General features: G+C 41.8%; 1 protein-coding gene across 1 annotated transcript; it reads left to right on the plus strand.

Moving 5' to 3' along the window:
* Nucleotides 1–502: 502 nt before the first annotated feature.
* Nucleotides 503–13,745, plus strand: LOC143138645 (caspase recruitment domain-containing protein 8-like). Its single transcript, XM_076299069.1, has 7 exons — nucleotides 503–551; nucleotides 2,103–2,211; nucleotides 3,559–3,732; nucleotides 5,119–5,292; nucleotides 9,087–9,230; nucleotides 10,156–11,066; nucleotides 12,683–13,745. Exons 1-7 carry the CDS (start codon nucleotides 503–505, stop codon nucleotides 12,946–12,948), a joined length of 1,827 nt encoding a protein of 608 aa, XP_076155184.1. The 3' UTR covers nucleotides 12,949–13,745.
* The last annotated feature ends 5,570 nt before the right edge of the window (nucleotides 13,746–19,315 follow it).

Here is a 19,315-nt window from a genome sequence, read left to right on the forward strand (position 1 = left end):
ATATGCAAATGAGCTATACACTAATCAAATATGCCCAAAATACACCCAAATAGGCTTATTTTTTCCTTTACTCTTACCACAAAAACTGATTTAACTATATAAACCATATATTTTCTGGAAGGTTAGACCCTCAGGATGTGATCTAACATAGGTTTTGACCTTTCTCACCCTCCCCTTTACTTTGCTGCCCATTCATAATACATAGGATATGAGTAAATTGGGTATATGGCTCATACCTTTGGGTCTGTGCCATTTAGGAAAAACTGTTTCAACCATATAAACCATATATTTTCTGAAAGCTTATACCCTCAGGATGTGATCTAACATGACATGAAACATGTCCCATCCTCCTCATTAGTATGCTGCCCATGCATAACACATGGGGTATTGGTAAATTAAGTGTGTTCTGATACATTTTGGGTTGTACCATGAAGAGAAAACTAATTAAACCACCTAAACTATATATTGTCTGAAAGCATATACCCTCAAGATGTGAACTAACATGGATTTTGACATGTGTCACCCTCCTCATGACACGACAGCCCAAAAAGGTATTAGCCATATACACTATTTACCAATACCCAATGTATTATGCATGGACAGCATACTAATGAGGAGGGTGGGGCATGTCTCATTGTACCCATTGTAAAAAAAAAATGTTACCTTCCATGTATATTTTCACTGCGATGATTGATTGTGATAGGAGTAAAGTAAAAAATAAGCCCATTAGGGTGTATTTTGGGCATATGCGATTAGTATGTTGCTCATTTGCATATTCAAATAAATTTTCAAACAAACTTTCATGTAGACTTTCATTGTGTAAAGTTTTATTGTGGTAGGAGTAAAGGAAAAAAAATAAGCCTATGGGGGCCTATATTTGATTAGTGTACAGCTCATTTGCATATTCAAATTCATTTTCAAAGAAACTTGTAATACAAAAAAATTTACTTTTCATGGATACTTTCATTGTGTAAAGTTTTTTTTTTGATAGACGTAAAGGGAGAAAATAGTCCCATAGGGGTGTATTGTTGTCTGGCCTTATACTGGCACACATCTTGGATTGATGAGAATTAAACATATTTCCTCAACTAGGATTTCTTAGGACTTTTAGTATGTTGTTCTGGACACCTAATAGAAATGATCTATGCTGAAAAAAATTATTTTACAATTAGTTCTATTTTTGGCTCCAAAATGGGTTACTTTGCCTGGACTAATACTGTACATCAGATGGCCTAAAGATTAGGCCCCTCTGCATAGCATTCAGTGATTTGCATGCAGTAATTTCAACACTGACTTTGATTTAGCCTAGTTTGGCTATTTAAAGCTACTTTATTGCCAAAACAACACAATGTAAATGAACTATAACAAACAATAAAGGACTTAATCACACAAAGTAGGCCTACTATTTTACTAGTTTAGAACCCAGAGTTGACCTGCACACTACAAAAGTGCACCGAATTCAACACAAATGATTCAATACATTTGGAGGAGGTATGAGTCCTTTCTTTTCCAGATATCTTAGGATTTCGCCGTAGTATCGTTTCAGTATCGAGCATCGTGATATTTATGGCAGATATCGTATCGAAGTCATAATTTTGGTATCGTGACAACACTAGTGAGTGTGTGTAGCACTTTCCAAGAATTGTGTGTTCATGTCAGTGGCTCCCTGTGAAGAGTGAATGATGATGATGAAAAGCATTGTGGGAGAAGGTCAAGAACTAAATCAATTTTATTCAAGATTTGACAAGCATGACTTCAGCAACGAAATTGTTGGCCAAAAACAATCTTTACTGTCCCTGGCCCAATCAGCTGTCTGATTCTCTGTACAGAGTGTTGTGAACACCTTTAAGTAAAACCAAAACAAGAATAGCCACCCAAAGATTTTAAATGATTACAGACCCATAGCCCGTCACTTGTGATGTTGAAAAGCTGATCAAAAGAGAACTGACATTTAGGACGAACAACCTCCTCGACCCTACAGTTTGCATATGGACTCAATAGAGGGGTCCAGGATGCAACTGTAACAGTACTCAACCTCATCCTCAAACACCTTGAAGGCAATAAAAACCATGCCAGACTACTGTTTGTGGACTTCTCGTCAGCCTTTAACACCATTCAGTCCCACCTGCTGGTTGAGAAGCTCTTGCATCAGTTCCAAGTGGAGGCCAACCTGGTGGGCTGGATATTAGACTTCCTCACTAATAGATCTCAGTGAGTGAGAGCTAATGGTCACCTTTCTGACTCGGCCCTCACATCAACTAGCTCACCGCAGGGGTGTGTTCCCTCCCCCCTCCTCTACATTCTGTACACAAATGACTGTCGCTCTGTGACTGATAACCGACACTTTGTGAAGTTTGCTGATGATACGGTCATTGTCAGCTTACTGAACAACGAGGAAACTTCACACGGTCCGGTCATTGACCAATTTGTAACATGGTGTCAGGATTCCTTTCTTGAACTGAATGCCTTAAAGACTAAGGACATGTGATCTGATTCTGTAACATTGTGAAAACTAGCATAAATGGTCAGGGAATAGAGGTTGTTAATGAGTACAAGTATTTAGGATCCATAATTGATGACAAGTTGTGTTTTGAGCCAAATACTAGTTTACTCTGCAAGAAAGGCCAGCAGCGCCTGCATTGCCTTAGGAAGCTGGCCAAGTTTAATATGGACAAGACCTTGATGACCCTTTTCTATAGGTCCTTTGTTGAGTCAGTTGTCACTGGTATAGGTCCATCACCGTAAAACAAAAAAAACTCCCTTTCCAAGGTTATTAAGATGAGCAGCTGTTTCACAGGTTCTAAGCAGAAAGGCCTGGAGGAACTTTACCAGAAGCAGATGCTAAAAAGGGTTGAATCTGTCCTGTCAGATAGTTCCCATCCCTTACAGGCTGAATTTCAGATGCTGCCATCTGGATCACGTTTTAAACTCCCCAGATAAACCAACAGATATAAACACTCTTTTGTACCGGCAGCCATTTTACTTCTAAATTCAATAAAGAACCATAGATAGCCCCCACCCCCACTCATACTTTTGGATATGATGAGCCTCGCCCCCCCCCCTCCTTTTGTGTTTTCTTATTTATTTATTCCTTTTATTGACTTACTAATTATTGGCTGTTTTTATTGTTTTTTATAGGCCTGAACTTGAACTTGAGAAAGTGTGTGTGTGTGTGTGTGTGTGTGTGTGTGTGTGTGTGTGTGTGTGTGTGTGTGTGTGTGTGTGTGTGTGTGTGTGTGTGTGTGTGTGTGTGTGTGTGTTACATCAATAGAGGCATGCACTATATATCTGTGATACAGTGTCATGATTGAGTCACAGTTTGATGGTCTGTGTGTGTGTGTGTGTGTGTGTGTCAACCTGTGATGAATGAAGTGTATGTGTGTGATCCTCTGATTGAAGTATGATGAGTGTGTGTATATCAGTGGCTCCCTCTGATGAGTATATGATGAAGAAATGCAGTGTATGAAAGAAACTGTGTGTGTATGTATGTTGTATAGTTAGAGGTACAGTATGTGAGTGTAATAATCAGATATGTCATCATGTGTTATGTTTCTACAGGCTGGTGCAGTGTCTCCTCACAGAGAAGAGCTGTGCTGCGATAGCGTCAGCTGCCAGATCAAACTCCTGCAGTTTGAAGGAGCTGCACCTGAGTAACAATTATCTTCATGATGCTGGAGTTCAGCATCTCTTAGAGCTCCTCAAGAATCCCCACTGCAAACTGGAGAAACTAGAGTGAGTCTGAACACACAGCAATAGATCTGTGTGTGTGGGGAGTAGGGGTGAGCGATATGGACAAAAAATAATATCTCAATATTTTTTGTGATTTTGACGATAACGATAATTAGTCGATATCCTTTGGACATCCTAAAGTCTGAGTTACTTTACAGCTCATTATTAATGAATAGCATCATTACAATAATAACCAATAACCTAACCTGTGACTTTTTAACCAAACCAATGAATTGTCACTCTATGACACATTTCCAATTCTGCCCCCCCTTGCTTGTGTGGCAATGACATGGTCTAGCCAGCTACATTACAGAAGATAGATAGGCCTGACAGTTTCCCAACAGAAAGTCTGAAGCTGAAGTTCCTTTCAAACCTTTATTTAGGTTTCACTGTAAAACTAAGCAGACCTTACATAATAGAAACTAATGCATTAGCTTAAGGCTAATGTATATGAGAAATCCCATAGAGATGCTAACGGTTAGCATAATTGCTTAAAGTTGATATTTAGAGCGAACTTCAGTCCATTTACAAAAGGGTAACATAAGAAAATACTCAAAGGCTAGCCTAATGTTTACATATAATACCGTGACTTTAACTCATCAATGCCACTTGAACGAAGTACAAGGATACAAGGAAGTTTATTGTCACATGCATATAGTTACTAGAAGTAAGAAATGCAGTGAAATTATGTCTGGTGTCAGCCTATTTGTGCATTAATGGGGGGGGGGGGGGGGGTAAAAAGTGCAGTAGAAGAGGGGTTTAGTAGATTAAGTAGCAAGGGCTGCATAAGAAGGGGGGGAGGATTGGGATGGGGGAGGGGGGCACCAACAAGGAGCACCCAAGAGCAAAAAAGAAAATACGTCCCGACAGGGCGAACTGGACCCCGACGCGCATCGTGGGGTCTTGTTCCGCCCTGAAGGGACTTATTTTCCCAATAATGACCGGCGTTCTATACATTATCCCGCTTATTACACGGCTACTTGCCAAAACGAAATAATAAACTTCCCACGATATGACTTTACATGGCCTAGCCTATTTGTTACCGTTCAGCGTGGCATTTGCTGAGAAACATAGTTCGCAACAACACACGTTGAACTTGAATCAAACATTCTTTAGAACACAGCTGATCAACCGTCTGCTTTCACTTTTGAATGAAGTTCCAGTTCTTGCGTAGTGATATGAAATACCTGAACTAGAAGCACAAACTCCGTTGCCATTGACAGCGGTAATTATATGTTTGCAGCGGTAATTACATGAAAATATTTTACCGTAGAACTTTGGGAAAGCCCATTCAAGTCAATGGAGCGTTCTACTTGCCTTGTGAAGAGCCGTGTAATAAGTGAGTGTAATAATCATACTGTTATGTCATCATGTGTTATGTTTCTCCAGGCTGGTGCAGTGTTCCCTCACAGAGAAGAGCTGTGCTGCGATAGCGTCAGCTGCAAGATCAAACTCCTGCAGTTTGAAGGAGCTGGACCTGAGTTACAATGATCTTGAAGATGCAGGAGTTCAGCATCTCTCAGAGGTCCTTAAGAATCCCCACTGCAAACTGGAGAAACTAGTGTGAGTCTGAATACACAACAACAGATCTGTGTTGGGTTTGTGGGGGCAGCCGTAGCCTACTGGTTAGCACTTCGGACTTCGGTTCAAACCCCGACCAGTAGGCACGGCTGCAGTGCCCTTGTGCAAGATGATGAATGAAGTGTATGTGTGTGATCCTCTGATTGTTGAAGTATGATGAGTGTGTGTATATCAGTTGGTCCCTCTGATGGGTATATGATGATGAAATGCAGTGTTTGAAAGAAAGTGTGTTTGTGTTTGTATATCACTGGCTCCCACTGATGAGTATATGATGATGTAATGCACTGTATGAAGAAACTAGTTGTGTGTGTGTGCATGTGTGTTTGTGTGTGTCAACCTGTGATGAATGAAGTGTATGGGTGTGGCCCTCTGATTGTTGAATTATGGTGTGTGTGTGTGTATGCCACTGGCTCCTTCTGATGAGTGTATGATGATGAAATGCAGTGTATGAAGAAACACTGTGGGCTCTATCTTGCACTTTAGCGCAATTGACTTTGCGCAAATCGCTTTGTAGGCGGATCTTGGGCACTGTTTCTATTGTATCTCCACACTTCATTGGTAGACTTCCGAGGGCCCTGACATTTAAAACGAGACATTGACAGTACTGGTAGTTTACTTACAAGACGATTTATACAGACAGTATCTTCACAAAGTTTAGCGTTTGCAGCCATCTTGAATTTAGTCCCGATAAGTCGAGCGATGAGTATGAATGAACAGGTATGATAAGGGATCAGATTCCAAAAATAATTCTGTGGAAATGCATGGATTCCAGTTGCTGCTACTGGAAGAAACTGGAATCCATGCACTTCCACAGAATTACATTTGGAATCTGATCCCTTATCATACCTGTTCATTCTTACTCGTCGCTCGACTTATTGGGACTAAATTCAAGATGGCTGCAAACGCTAAACTTTGTGAAGATACTGTCTGTATAAATCGTCTTGTAAGTAAACTACCAGTGCTTTTTCAAAGTTCTCAATGTCTCGTTTTAAATGTCAGGGCCCTCGGAAGTCTACCAATGAAGTGTGGAGATACATTGAGCCTCGTAAATGGTGTAAAACAGTGATTTATTTGCATGGCTAGGCCGATGCCGAGGCACCCCCATTGAAAAAGCTTTTGGTAGCATCGGCTAACTAGCGCCAGATTTTGGAGTGCAGGGGACAAGCCGAGATGGGCTATGAGACATACGTTCACACTCGGTATCATGTTTCAACACACTTTAGGTCAATATCACACCGGAATTCTCCTTTAACATGATTCTGCAATTTATACAAATTCTGCAAAAACAAAAAAGGCACTTTCACCGAAGACAGTTTGCGTTCGGGGAATGTCATACATGATTTGCCCATATGATCGAAGATTGCAATTTCTGGTGGTGACTTTGGGAGTCAGGAGAGAACATAAGTAAGGAGGCAGTTCACACAGTATGGCCTTATCAAGAAAAATATACCAATGCTCCAGCCTGCGATTGTGCAAAGAAGGCCAACCAACACTCTCAAACAAGCTTTAGTGATGAGTACGAAAACCAGAATTAGTTACAAATCTTAGTGCTGCATACTGAATCCAGTTTTCAGAGAAGATTGATTTGCATGCATGTTGCTTGTATAAGTCTTTTTCTCGCACTAAAAGAGAAACAACATTTGTTTCTATAATAGAAACCCAACTTTCTACTCCATTTACTACTCTATTTTTTTTGTTAGACATTCTATAAGATGCTTCAAGGACAAACTTTCTTCTAAGAAGAAACCAAGATATTGTAGACTGATACTCATTCAATTTCTTTCTCATAGTGTAACAATCTGACAAGCACCGTCTGTGTTCCGTAATTTAGAGAGGCACATCATTTTAGCTTTGTCAGAGTCTCAATTTATTGAGATTCTTCTGAATAATGTTAAAAGCGGATTGCAGTTCTTCTGAGGCACTTGCTAATGATGAGGCAGAACAATACAAAACAGTGTCATCCGCATAAAAATGACACTTTGCCTTTGTTACATTTTGACACAGGTCATTTATATAAATAGTAAACAAAATGGGACATTGCACGGGTGAAAGCGTTTCATACATGCAGTGATTACTTTGGATTCAGTTAGGGGTGGAGTCGGGGTTTGATGCACAATATATAAAGACTGCTATCACATTCTTTGGACCATCCTGTGAAAATGTGTCAGCAGCTGTCCTCTGTAATGGCAGTGATACTGACAAGGAAGCCACACCAAGTGTGTAACTGAAGGGCTCACAGAGAAGCTACACCAGGCGCGTAACTAAAGCGTTCCGTTTGCGACGCTTAAAACACATTTCAGAAGACTGGTCTCTATTTTTCGAACATATGTGCCGCTATCACGTCTGGGGTAGCTTCTTCCATTAATTATAGTGGAAGCTAATTGTTGCAGCAGACGCAACGCAAACAGAACGCTTCAGTTACGCGCCTGGTGTAGCTTCTCTGTGAGCCCTTCAAAGTTGAAACTGGTGTCAAATAAGGTTGCATTATTGCCCCGACTCTGTTTACAGTTGTCATAGCAGCCATCCTCCACCTAATTGGACACAATGTACCCACCGGAGCACAGATCATCAATAGAACTAATGGCAAGCTGTTCAACCTAAACTGTTTCAAGTCCTAGTCTAAGATCTCTTGCACATCCATCTTGGAGCTGCAATATGTAGATGACAATGCTGTTGTAGCCCACACAGAGGACGATCTCCAGCGCACACTAAATGTTGTCGTATCAACTGATTGGTCCGAATCATGAACATCAAAAAGACCTCCAACATTCTCCCCTCCAGCCTCCTCTGCACCCCCACCAACAATAACAATCTTGAGAACAAGAACGTCTTGAGAACATGGACCATTTCTCCTCAAGGGCAGACATAGACAGTGAGATACACCGTTTCATCTGCTATGCCAGTGGGGCTTTTGCAAAACTTCACAAAAACGTTTTTGAAACCCCCAACCTACTTGAAAAGACCAAGCTACTGGTTTACAAGGCAGTTATTCTGCCAACACTCCTTTATGGTACAGAGACCTGGCCACCTACAGCATTTAAGAGCCCAGGAGTCCTGCCACCAATGATACCTGCAATAAATCCTGTGCATTAGCTGGGAAGAGAAGCAGACCAATATCAGTATGCTTGAGGAAGCAAACACTGACAGCATTATCATCCTCATTATAAAACACCAGCTCAGATGGACAGGACATGTAATACGCATCCCTCACACACGCCTCCCAAAACATGTCCTCTACTCACAACTATCAACTGGTCAGCCTGCACCTGGAGGCCAGACATCAGAACCAACCCCAAAATATTTCACATAAACAACATAGAACCGCATGGAGAAACAGTGTTCTGTATGTGAAGGTGCCATTTTGCATGAGGACAATTTCTGACAGGCTGCGAGTGTCAAGAGTGAAGAAAGAAAAGAGTCTCCACCAAACAGGCCCCACATCCTATTCCCAGCACCATACTGTGCATGCCCACACTGCAGAATTGGCTTCTTCATTCATGTTAAGATCCACAGTAAGGATCCCACCCCTGGGGGACCATCATACTCGACTCAGAGTTACCGCTGATGTGTGTATGTATGTGGAGGAGGAGACTGTGTGTGTGTGTTTGTGTCTAACCCCCTGTGATGGATAAATGATGATGAGATGCAGTATGTGGGGGAGACAAAGTGACAAAGTGTGTGTGTGTGTGTGTGTGTGCGTGCGTGTGTGTGTTATAGTGTGCAAACTGGAGAAACTAATGTGAGGGTTATCATATCAGTAATCATTTGTCCTCTAGAGTGGATGGTTTTACCTTCCTAAAGGAGAGTCCAGCAGCAGCAGCATCTGCCAGCAGCTCCCACTCAGATGCTGCAGAGCTGCACCTCAGAGACAAAGTCCAGCAGGACCCAGGAGCACAGCTGCTCTCTCTGGACACTCACACGTGAGTCTGATGGAGTTAACTCCAAGTAAACAAACATCTTTCTACCGTTTCCTACCGTTCTTCCAATTAACAAGGCTTCCACCTGTATCAAACCATTTGGAAACAACCAAAACTAGTGTCTGGAGCAGATGAACCAAATTCACCAGAGAACGGTAGTAGCCTACCAATTTCACTTACAAAGCAAGATTAACACACCGGATAATCTGATCAAACAATTTAAACTAACCACACTTGAGCGCCCAATTTGTAATGTCCTAGATCACATTAACATAAGAGCGTTAACATAACAGAAAATAATTTCAAAAGACTGTGGAGATATGAGTAGAGTCAATATTGTAGGCAAGTGTATGCATGCATGGAATGAATGTAATGGTGTAAAAATAAAGAAAGAACAAAAAAAACCAAAAGACAAGGTTCTGCTACCACCAGCTACCCTACCCACAATGCATCCGTGTCCTTTAAAGACACCCTGAACACCAAGTGTGCTAATCAATTAAACAATAAAGCTAATTAGAGGTGGAAATGATCAGGCCAAGCTGACGAGGACACCATGGACTCGTCTCTCTCTCTCTTTCTTTCTCTCTCTCTCTCTCTCTCTCCTGTCACACACTGACTGACGCACACACACACACACACACAGCAAATACACTATGTTACGCTAGACTTTTTGTGGCACTGTAAGCAAAGAGAGTGTGTGTGTGTGTGTGTGTGTGTGTGTGTGTGTGTGTGTGTGTGTGTGTGTGTGTGTGTGTGTTAGAGTGTCAGAGATGAAATGGAAGGAGTGTCTGGTGAGTGTAGCCTGTACTATATCAACTGATGAAAGATCACAATTCCATCACAAGACCATGACCTGACCGGAAAATGTGTTTTTCTGTGTTCAAACCATTTGTGTGTGTGTGTGTGTGTGTGTTTGTGTGTCCTAAAGGCAGGATCATCACAATGATGCCCCACAGAGGAACTGTGAATCCTGTGCTAAAGTTCCAGACTCCAGCCACTGGGTCCTGGTGGAGCCTGAAGTCTCCACAGACGAGAGTGTCTCCACCTACAGCCTGAGCTCTCCTGCAGGGAGCTATGAGTGCCCAGATTCTGGTCTGCGCTGGACGTGTGCTGGTCCAGTCACCCTGCAGTACCGCTTCACAGACTGGCATGTCTTTGTTGAAGAGCTGGCCCTTATGCAGACAAGACAGGCTGGTCCTCTGATGGACATCAGGCTCATTTCAGGAGAGCTGGAGGAGATCTACCTGCCACATTTCCTCTGTTTGGGGGGTTCTGAGGCGTCTGTGGGTGATGCTGTGAGGGTCCTGCATGGGCGGGAGAGTGGAGTGTGTGTGGAGGTGTGTGAGCTGACCCGACACCATGCCAGGCTTCTCCACCCCTCCTTCACTCTGTTAGGGCTGGTGTATTACCTGAGGGATCTGTTTTCTCCCAAAGTCCACTGTGAGCTGCTGCTCTTCTGCACATGCACCGCTCCTCTGGAACTCCACACCTACCTGGTGCCAGACGACACAGCTCACATCCAGGCCATCCACAAGAAGGAGGAGAAGAGGGGGGTGTGGATCGACAAACCCAGCGCCTTGATCCCACTTCGGCTGAAGGACACCTTTTGTGTGAGGACGTCGTGTCCATCGGAGATCCAGCCTACGAATATGAACCTGTGGCCGCCTTCCACTAGTAGGTTCTTTGAAGTGTACATGGAGCAGCCAGAGGAGGGCTTTGATGTGGAGGTCATCAGCTCTCAGCACACAGAGCCCATCTGGACAGTCAAGATCCGCAGACGTGACTACTGCAAGCCCAGCAGGAGCCTAGGACAGGGCAGCAGCCAGGGGGCAAACACAGGTACTCAAACACACACACACACACACACACACACCTAGGCACACACACTCACACACAGGTATTCACATACACACATTTGATTTCTTTATTTGAATCCGCCAATCAAATTTCTTACAGAAAGATTCAAATATTCTCACAGACACAGCTTTGACATCAAGGGTACATAAAGCATCGCTTACACCACACAGCAAGGCTGCCTATCACAGCTGATATGGAGCAGAATTTTGCCAGCTGTTTAGACTTTCCTTTTGGTAGCCCTGCCACTTGAATTTCCCCTGGGGATCAATAAAGTATCTATCTATCTATCTATCTATCTATCTATCAGTCTTAGCCCACTAACAGTCAGTTGATGGACATGTCCCAGGCTGCCAATATCAATACCACAAACTTACATGCATAGCCTAGGTCATTTTTTCAAAAAAGGCACACACACACACACATACACACAGTGTTGGTCATCTTACTTTTAAAAAGTAATTAGTTACAGTTACAAATTACTTCTGCCAAAAAGTAATTGAGTTAGTAACTCAGTTACCACACTGTAAAAGTAATTAGCTACTCAGCAAAGTAACTGACGTTAATTTTTATGTTCTATAACGCTATTACGTTCTATAACATCTTTAACGTCAAAGACATTTATATTAACTGATTGAAGAATAAAAACATACAGTATTTCAGAACAGTTGGTATTTATTTGAACTTAGATTGCAGCCTGCCATATGATATGCATAGAAATAAAAACATATACAAAATAAATATTGAAAATGAAATTCAAGTGCAAAATTAAGACACACAAATGTAAACTTGGGTAAGAAGAAACAAAGGAAACTCTAGCCATTAATTAGTGCAATTCTGTGTAACTGTATATTAGGCCTACTGCACAATAAACAGAACACTATCTTACTCTTAAATATTCCGTAAGGTAACGATTGTCAGAACGTGCAGTGAGACAGCGTGAGCATGGCATCCGCCCACCCAGCCAATCATCATCGCATTTGCAACGGCGTCATCATTATCCCCATTTGTGCTCTCTCGCCAGGCAGCTGAGCTGATAAAGCCCAAGCTTGACACCTCGCGCTTCATTAAACCAAATTGTAGTAACGCGACGCTTTACATTCTCAGTAACGATAACGGCGTTGTAAGTATGAGAAAAGTAATTAATTAGATTACTCCGTTATTGACAAATTAACGCCGTTAGTAACGCCGTTATACTTAAACGCCGTTACTCCCAACACTGCATACACATACACTGCAGCTCTACTGAAAATGTCAGTTTATTGGAGGAGCACACACACACACACACACACACACACACACACACACACACACACACACACACACACACACCACGGCAGGTATAGGGGACACCTTGTGCAGACTGCCATCACACACAGTTAGGCTACTGCAGGGAAATCACCAAACCTCTTCCATCGAGGGCCATGTACAAAGAGTGGGCATCTGACCTAAGCTATCCTGCTTATCTTGACAGTAATGTGCTAAAAGTTTACACACACTCACACATACACACATATACACACACACGCACACAAGGTAGTCACACACAGATGGTTCCTCAGGTAATCTAACTCACTCACTATCCTCTCTCTTGTGTCCAGAGCGGCTGTCCCAGGTGCGGCCCGGCCTCATCAGTGGAGTGTCCAGTGGTGTCCTGAGGAGCATGCTGGACCATCTCCAGGCCCACAGGCCTCCTGTGCTGAGCAGCAGGGAGGCTGAAGAGGTCCTGCAGAGGAGCCAGGTGCTGCAGGACCAGGTGAGCTGCCTGGTGGACATGGTGCACAGGAAGGGAGATACAGCCTGCAGCATCACGCTGGCCCTGCTGGAGGAACTGGACCCCCACCTGCATGGAGAGCTGCACCTGTGACCACCTGCAGGGGGCGCCCCTCTCACTCTTTGCTCAGTGTGTCAACGCTGGGAGAAAAGAACACACTGGCAGATAAGCAGCCAGACAGCAGCTTTCACACAGCTGTGTGTGTGTGTCTGAGAGCTATTACTCATTTGCATCACACCTTATCTCAGGGAATTTGGGTGTTTGTATGATAGTAAGAGCAGTGATAATATGTTTTGTTGTAAACTTTTAATTTTCTCAATTCATTGTGGTCTTCAGTTTACTCTGACCATGTTTTCTGTGTTAAAGAAAATTATAAGGCTGATACAAGGACGGACCATGACTCTGGTCTCACATGAATCACGTCCAATCATGATGCAGGTCTAACATGACTCATATGAATCAAGTCCAATCATGATGCAGGTCTAACATGACTCATATGAATAAGGGTCCAATCATGATGCAGGTCTAACATGACTCACATGAATCAAGTCCAATCGTGATGCAGGTCTAACATGACTCATATGAATCAAGTCCAATGCAGGTCTAACTCTTAGGGCCCTATCATGACATTCTAAAGTGCAACGTCACTCGTCAAAAGTCTATTCAAATTTAGTAGGATGTCCAGTTCACATTGGGAGGGGTTTCGTTCTCAAAAGTGGAGCGCATGGCGTAACAAGGTGTTCCTAGGTCTTTTAATCAGTCATATGGGTGTGTTTGGGGCGTAACATCATTTTAAACCAATGAGAATGACATCTGTCATTCCCTTTAACGGCGCAACGCGCAATATGTCAAATAAATGCATCGGTATTTTGGCATTCAACGGCGCATTTGAAGGAGGCTGCTTACGAGACCGTATGGAATAGTCATTCTTAAACCATGCTTTACTAAAACCTAGCATAGCCTTCACGCATTTGCACTCGTCTATTATTTGAACTCATTGGCAAAGTGAAACTAACTTCACCAAGGAGTCAGTCAACGACAAGACAGTTATATGCAGTTACTTTCACTATTGACTGACGATGGGTTACCACCGAAAACATAGGCTGGAAAAAGCAACACTTACCCTAATATTGCTCAAATGACTGAATAAAACAACATTTATCCTGCAGAGGAGTTGCTTATATCTCGTGACAGTGCGTCTTCAGCTGTGCTCCATACGTGTCTCTCGCCTCTCCCCTAATCACTTTTAACCGTCATTACCAATTTGCAAATTATGGTGAATAACTACTCATCATGAGATGTACAGTATTTCGTAATATCTTTGTTCTAATTATGTTTCCCATTGTAATCGTGCAATTTGTAATGCTTTGCATGGACGTGCGCTGGTGTGCGTTGAATGATAGAAGGATGGTGCGTGCACCTACCAATATGACTTGACATGCGCTCTTAAAATAGCATATGAACAACTTGCCATTGACTTCTGACCAGGTTTAGGTGGTGTATGATAGCGATTTTTAGACAATGCGCTAGTCCACTCCCTAGGTTGTTAATTGCCACACCCCTGGGCGCAATGCTTAAAAAATAAACGTGCAAAATACCGAATTCAACTTTGCGCGGGTGAATAACGAACTTTACGCCATGCGCTGGTGACCCAAAATACAGCCCTTACTGTTGTTCCTTTGTCAGTGCCTCGGTTTCAGATAATTAGTGTTTGATCAATACGTTTACAACAAAATGTCTGATGATTAACCAACACATTTTCAATTTTCCACTGATGATTTAGTGTGTTTTCATTCGTGTGTGATCACAAAATCACAATGTATGCCCTGGAATATGTTTTGCATTGAAATGAAATTATATTAAAAATATATATATATATTCTTCATACTAGATATTCTTCTACATTTATAGATTATTTTGTACCCAAAGTAATTCTCTGTTATTGTGCTGTGTTGTAATTATTCAAAACAAATAAAAAAAATGCTTCTTTGGTGGAAAGCTATGGTGATATGGGCAGTATCAGTAAGTGGTGATTACATAATATTTGGTAGCCACAGTGCTGCCTCCTTGTGGTCTGGAGTGCAGTAGATTGCTCTGCACACCCCATACAGTTTTGGTTCCTGCTTTGCCCTGTTTATGGGCCCTGTACCCCTGCTTTGCCCTGTACAGGGGCACATGGAAACACAGCCTGAGACCCAGCATGTAGAATGGGTTTCACTACAGACATGCTAAATCAAGCACAGATGGGAGAGAACTTCATACTACACAGACATGCTAAATCAAACAGATAAGAATGGGCTTTACATCGGACCAATTATCAGAACATGTTGTATTTCCAAGAGGCATGACCAGAAATTAAACTGAAAGGACAATTTCGGCGATTTTTCACATAGATCTATGTTTGCAAGGTCACTGAGTACTGTCTGTACGAAATAAAGGGTGGGGGGGCGCTAATTAGCTTGAATTGCTGCAGCCAACAACTAGAGCAGCAAGGCAGCTACAGTGCTACACTCTGGTGGCATCTTTAACATCATGACAGTCATCTCAGAGTTCCTACTGTCTGTGCAATGCAAACGGGTCATTCTACAGAAACGCACACTTTTGACATGGCAAGATGTCTGAAAATGTCTTTCATTTTCTAAACTTTAAACTTAGACCACACTATTACTTAACTTATTGGCTGTAAGAATACACTTAAGGGACACCTTAAATATTTTTTACCTTTATTGAGCATTTATTTAAAGATTACATGCACCGTCTATTTGTCACTGGTGTTACCTTACTCATTTTGGCAATAATTATAGCTTTTTAAAAAATATTATCTCTCAAACTCTTCAGCACATGTAATAAGAGCTACAGTACAATAATGATAAGGCAAAAAACAGGAGATTATTGATTTATTTATTTTAATAATGATTGTTAAAAGTTTGTTTGAATGATGTTTATTCAAATGCGCAACCATGTATTCTCTATAAAAATGAAAATATCATTAAAAAAAAGTTATAAACAAATAATATTGCAATTGTTTAAATGTCATCTCTTAAGTCTAGCAAAATTAAATGAATATGAAATCATTATCATGTCGAATTTGACACATTTGTCTTAATGTTCCTGAAAACACACACAGTAACACAGTAACACCAGTGACATAATGTAACACCAGTGACAAAAAGAGAAAAGAGACTACTCAACTCTAATTAAGTATATGACACCAAATTGTTACATGTAGGCTAATAAAATCACATTGACAATAAGTGAAAGTATTTAACAAAGTATTGTAAACAAGAATTTCATACATGCGTTACTGAGTCACTGGTGTTACCCACATGACGGTAACACCAGTGACAGTAACACCAGTGACAACTCTCAAGGAAAATGAAATTTACAAAATGGCTGCTACAGGGAATCAAACCATATGTTGTCATTCATGGTATACTCACTAAATTATGTATATTAATCCATTTGTAATCTTTTTTTTTACTTTACAAAGAATAAAATAGGTCATACCAGTGACGTCAACTAAAAGCTTCAAAGGAAAACTTAAGATAAATGAGAATATTTCTCAAAAATGAAAAGAGTGGTCTTACCATGTGTCTGTCTTCTTTGATCTTCAGAAAGGAAGTAAATAGATGTCCTGTGATGACATCAGTCTGATTTTTTATGTCAAAATAATAGTCTTTTCTAATGAGGTAACACCAGTGACATGACTCCATGGGACATACATTTTTATCATTTTATTTGTAATATTTAATTGCCATTTTGTATTTTTATCTAATGCATATAATATATGTGATAGTTATGTATATATTATTGCAATTTAACTGAATAAAAAACATGTTTTTGACTTAAAAATATTGCCCTCTGCCTTTGTACTTGACAGTTGGGACGGGCATTTTTGTGGTGCCTGGGAATTCATTAAAATGTTATAGTCCTCTAATGTCAGGGGACAGAAAAGTGTGCGTTTCTGTAGAATGGCCCAAACAGAAAAAACCCCTAGGAACTGTAGGGGTGGCCTCTCCAGTTACAGTAGTAGTTAGTAAAATTGTGTTCCTAGAACGGTTGTGTCCGAATACACTGGTGGGGTGTAAGCGATCATCCCCACGGAAAATTATCGGGCCCAGCTCGATCGATTGAGGGAATGGATTGCATTAAAACGGGTAAGTCACGCAGCTTTGACTGTCAACGGGTCCCTGCAACAATGTCCATTATATTTTAATCAAGGACCAAATGAAACACACCAGGGAGGTAGCTCACCCCTCCCTTCAGTATTCCTATAGTATAGAGCTTGGTTTTTGTTTGGCTGTTCAGGGGTATTCCAGAAAGCAGCTTTACTGGCTTAACTGGGTATGTTAACCCAGAGTTAGCGGTAAACCTGGGATTTCAGTTCCAGAACGCTCAAATATGTTCAGGCTATGTAAGTAACTATGGTAACATAGTGTGACGTGGCAAGGAAATTTGGAGTCGACTACGCCACCTAGGGGGTTACACCCTAGGACCAGTTACACTATATTCCCTATAGTACCCACAAGGCAACACAGATTCGTACACTCTTAGGCCAGAGACAAGAGTTAAGTTAACATAATGTATTGATACATACAACACAGATTCAAACATAAAAACAATGCATCAGGTTACAGGAGACGCCTGGGTCAGATCTACTGGATGGTTAATGATGGCAACCACACTGTTACGCCGTAGCTTAACCTGTGACCCGTAATCAAAGGGAGTGGAGCAGGGCAGGGGACTTACCACAGCGAGCAGGATTTCCAAAAAAAAGGGAAAAAGGAGGGACCCAGAAGACACGCACCACACGTGAAGGATAATGACACTGCAATTACCAGGCCCGTCGCTAGAAGGCAAGCAAACCAAGCAATTGCTTGGGGCCCCGAGCTGGCCAGGGGCCCCAAGACAACGACTGGTTAAAAATAAAATGCAACGACAAACTTTGAGCGCCCCTTTGATAGTCAATGCAGTAAAGTGCAACGACACTGTTACTGGCAATACCGGGATCCCCCTCAAGGGGGCCCCTCTCAGTAGTCGCTGACAGCAGCCAGCCAGCCAGGTTTGTGGTCTCTGCTGCTACCGCGAAAATATAAAACAGGCAGTCATGATGAAGCGGAGTTATGTGTCCTGAAGCCAGAAGAGAAAGGAAGAGGATGACAAGAAAAAACAAGATAGTGGTAAGTGATAAATTACACTGGATAAAATACCTCTACTTGTCTTGTACAAATGGTGTAATGTCGCAGCAGGAAGGCTAGCCTAGCAAAAAAATGTTTATGTTAACTACCTGCCTGACGGCCCATGCTGCTTGTAACAAACTAGAACAGTTAGCGCAACTTTTTTTCCCGAACGGACGGAATATGGTTACATACTGTAATATGTTTATTAACAGGATAAGGAAGACGCAGATCTGTTCCAGAATCACTGTTTATCGTATTTAATGACATAACATTGCTATAGCTTTGTAATAGGTTTTGATGAAAGTGGCATAGCTTCTCTGCTATACTAACTATTCGACCGTGATAATCTATTTACCAAATCGGGGTTAGGAAAACCACACGATAAATTTCGTGCAATAAAGCAGACTGGAACATTCATGTCTAGTAGTATTCATGCACGCCAGCTGTTTACTGTCTTTAAAGCATCAGGTGCGTCTGTAAAATTCTCAAACAGCAGAATGCTTAAATGCTATGTTAAGCTACAAGTAGGCCTAGGTCAATGTATAACATTAGCTTGGGATGTTTTTACAGTAAGCATTGGTAGTTGTGAAAGCAGCTGCATCCCTTCTAAATATCAAAATATGGAAATGCCAACATATCTTTTCTTTCTCCCTCAAGGTGCTTGCTTAAATTTCTCAGCCCTCAGGCTCTTCCTAAGGATACCTCCACTGATGAAGATGGCCTGAAAGGTTAATCTTATGTGTGTGTGTGTGTGTGTGTGTGTACTTGTATTTATGTTGGATTTTCAAATTGCTATACAACCTGCACTCTTTATAGTTTGAACAATGCATCCTTTTTCTGCATAAGATGGCAGTGTTTTATTTTCTCTGTCTATATATATATGCAACTGCAGTATTGCACTGTCAAAATGTTGTATTTATATAAACTGTGGGTGAACTTAAATTGTATGGCTATGCGGTGGTTCCTGTAGGCTTTGCTTGCGGGGGGGGTCTCCATGTCCATTTTGCTTGGGGCCCCCAAATTCCTTGAAACGGCCCTGGCAATTACACTGCAATTCAGAATAAGCACCCGTTGTACACAGCAGAGAAAAGTGAGGGGGGAACTCCGCCACCTGAAGGTTGGCCTGCCGCCTGTGGGAAACCCACCACACCTGTCCGGAAGAGGGAGAGCAAGAGAGAGAGAGTAGGAACAGAGACACAAGAGTTGGTAAAAGGCTTGACAGTAATTATATGGCGATCATTCATTCACCAATAGCCTATTTATCAAACTAGGCTAACAAG

The sequence above is a fragment of the Alosa pseudoharengus genome, unplaced genomic scaffold (genome assembly GCF_046254945.1).
Source record: "Alosa pseudoharengus isolate Yale_2024_CS ecotype anadromous, Long Island Sound unplaced genomic scaffold, YU_APseudo_1.1 YU_APseudo_1.1_scf_21, whole genome shotgun sequence".
In the NCBI taxonomy this organism is placed as follows: Eukaryota; Metazoa; Chordata; class Actinopteri; order Clupeiformes; family Clupeidae; genus Alosa; species Alosa pseudoharengus.

Coding starts and splice junctions, on each gene's coding strand:
- LOC143138645 (XM_076299069.1), top strand. CDS start 503: ATGGATTTTGACATGTGTCACCCTCCTCATGACACGACAGCCCAAAAA. Junction 9,231..10,155: donor CTCTCTCTGGACACTCACAC/GTGAGTCTGATG, acceptor TGTGTCCTAAAG/GCAGGATCATCACAATGATG. Junction 11,067..12,682: donor CAGCCAGGGGGCAAACACAG/GTACTCAAACAC, acceptor TCTTGTGTCCAG/AGCGGCTGTCCCAGGTGCGG.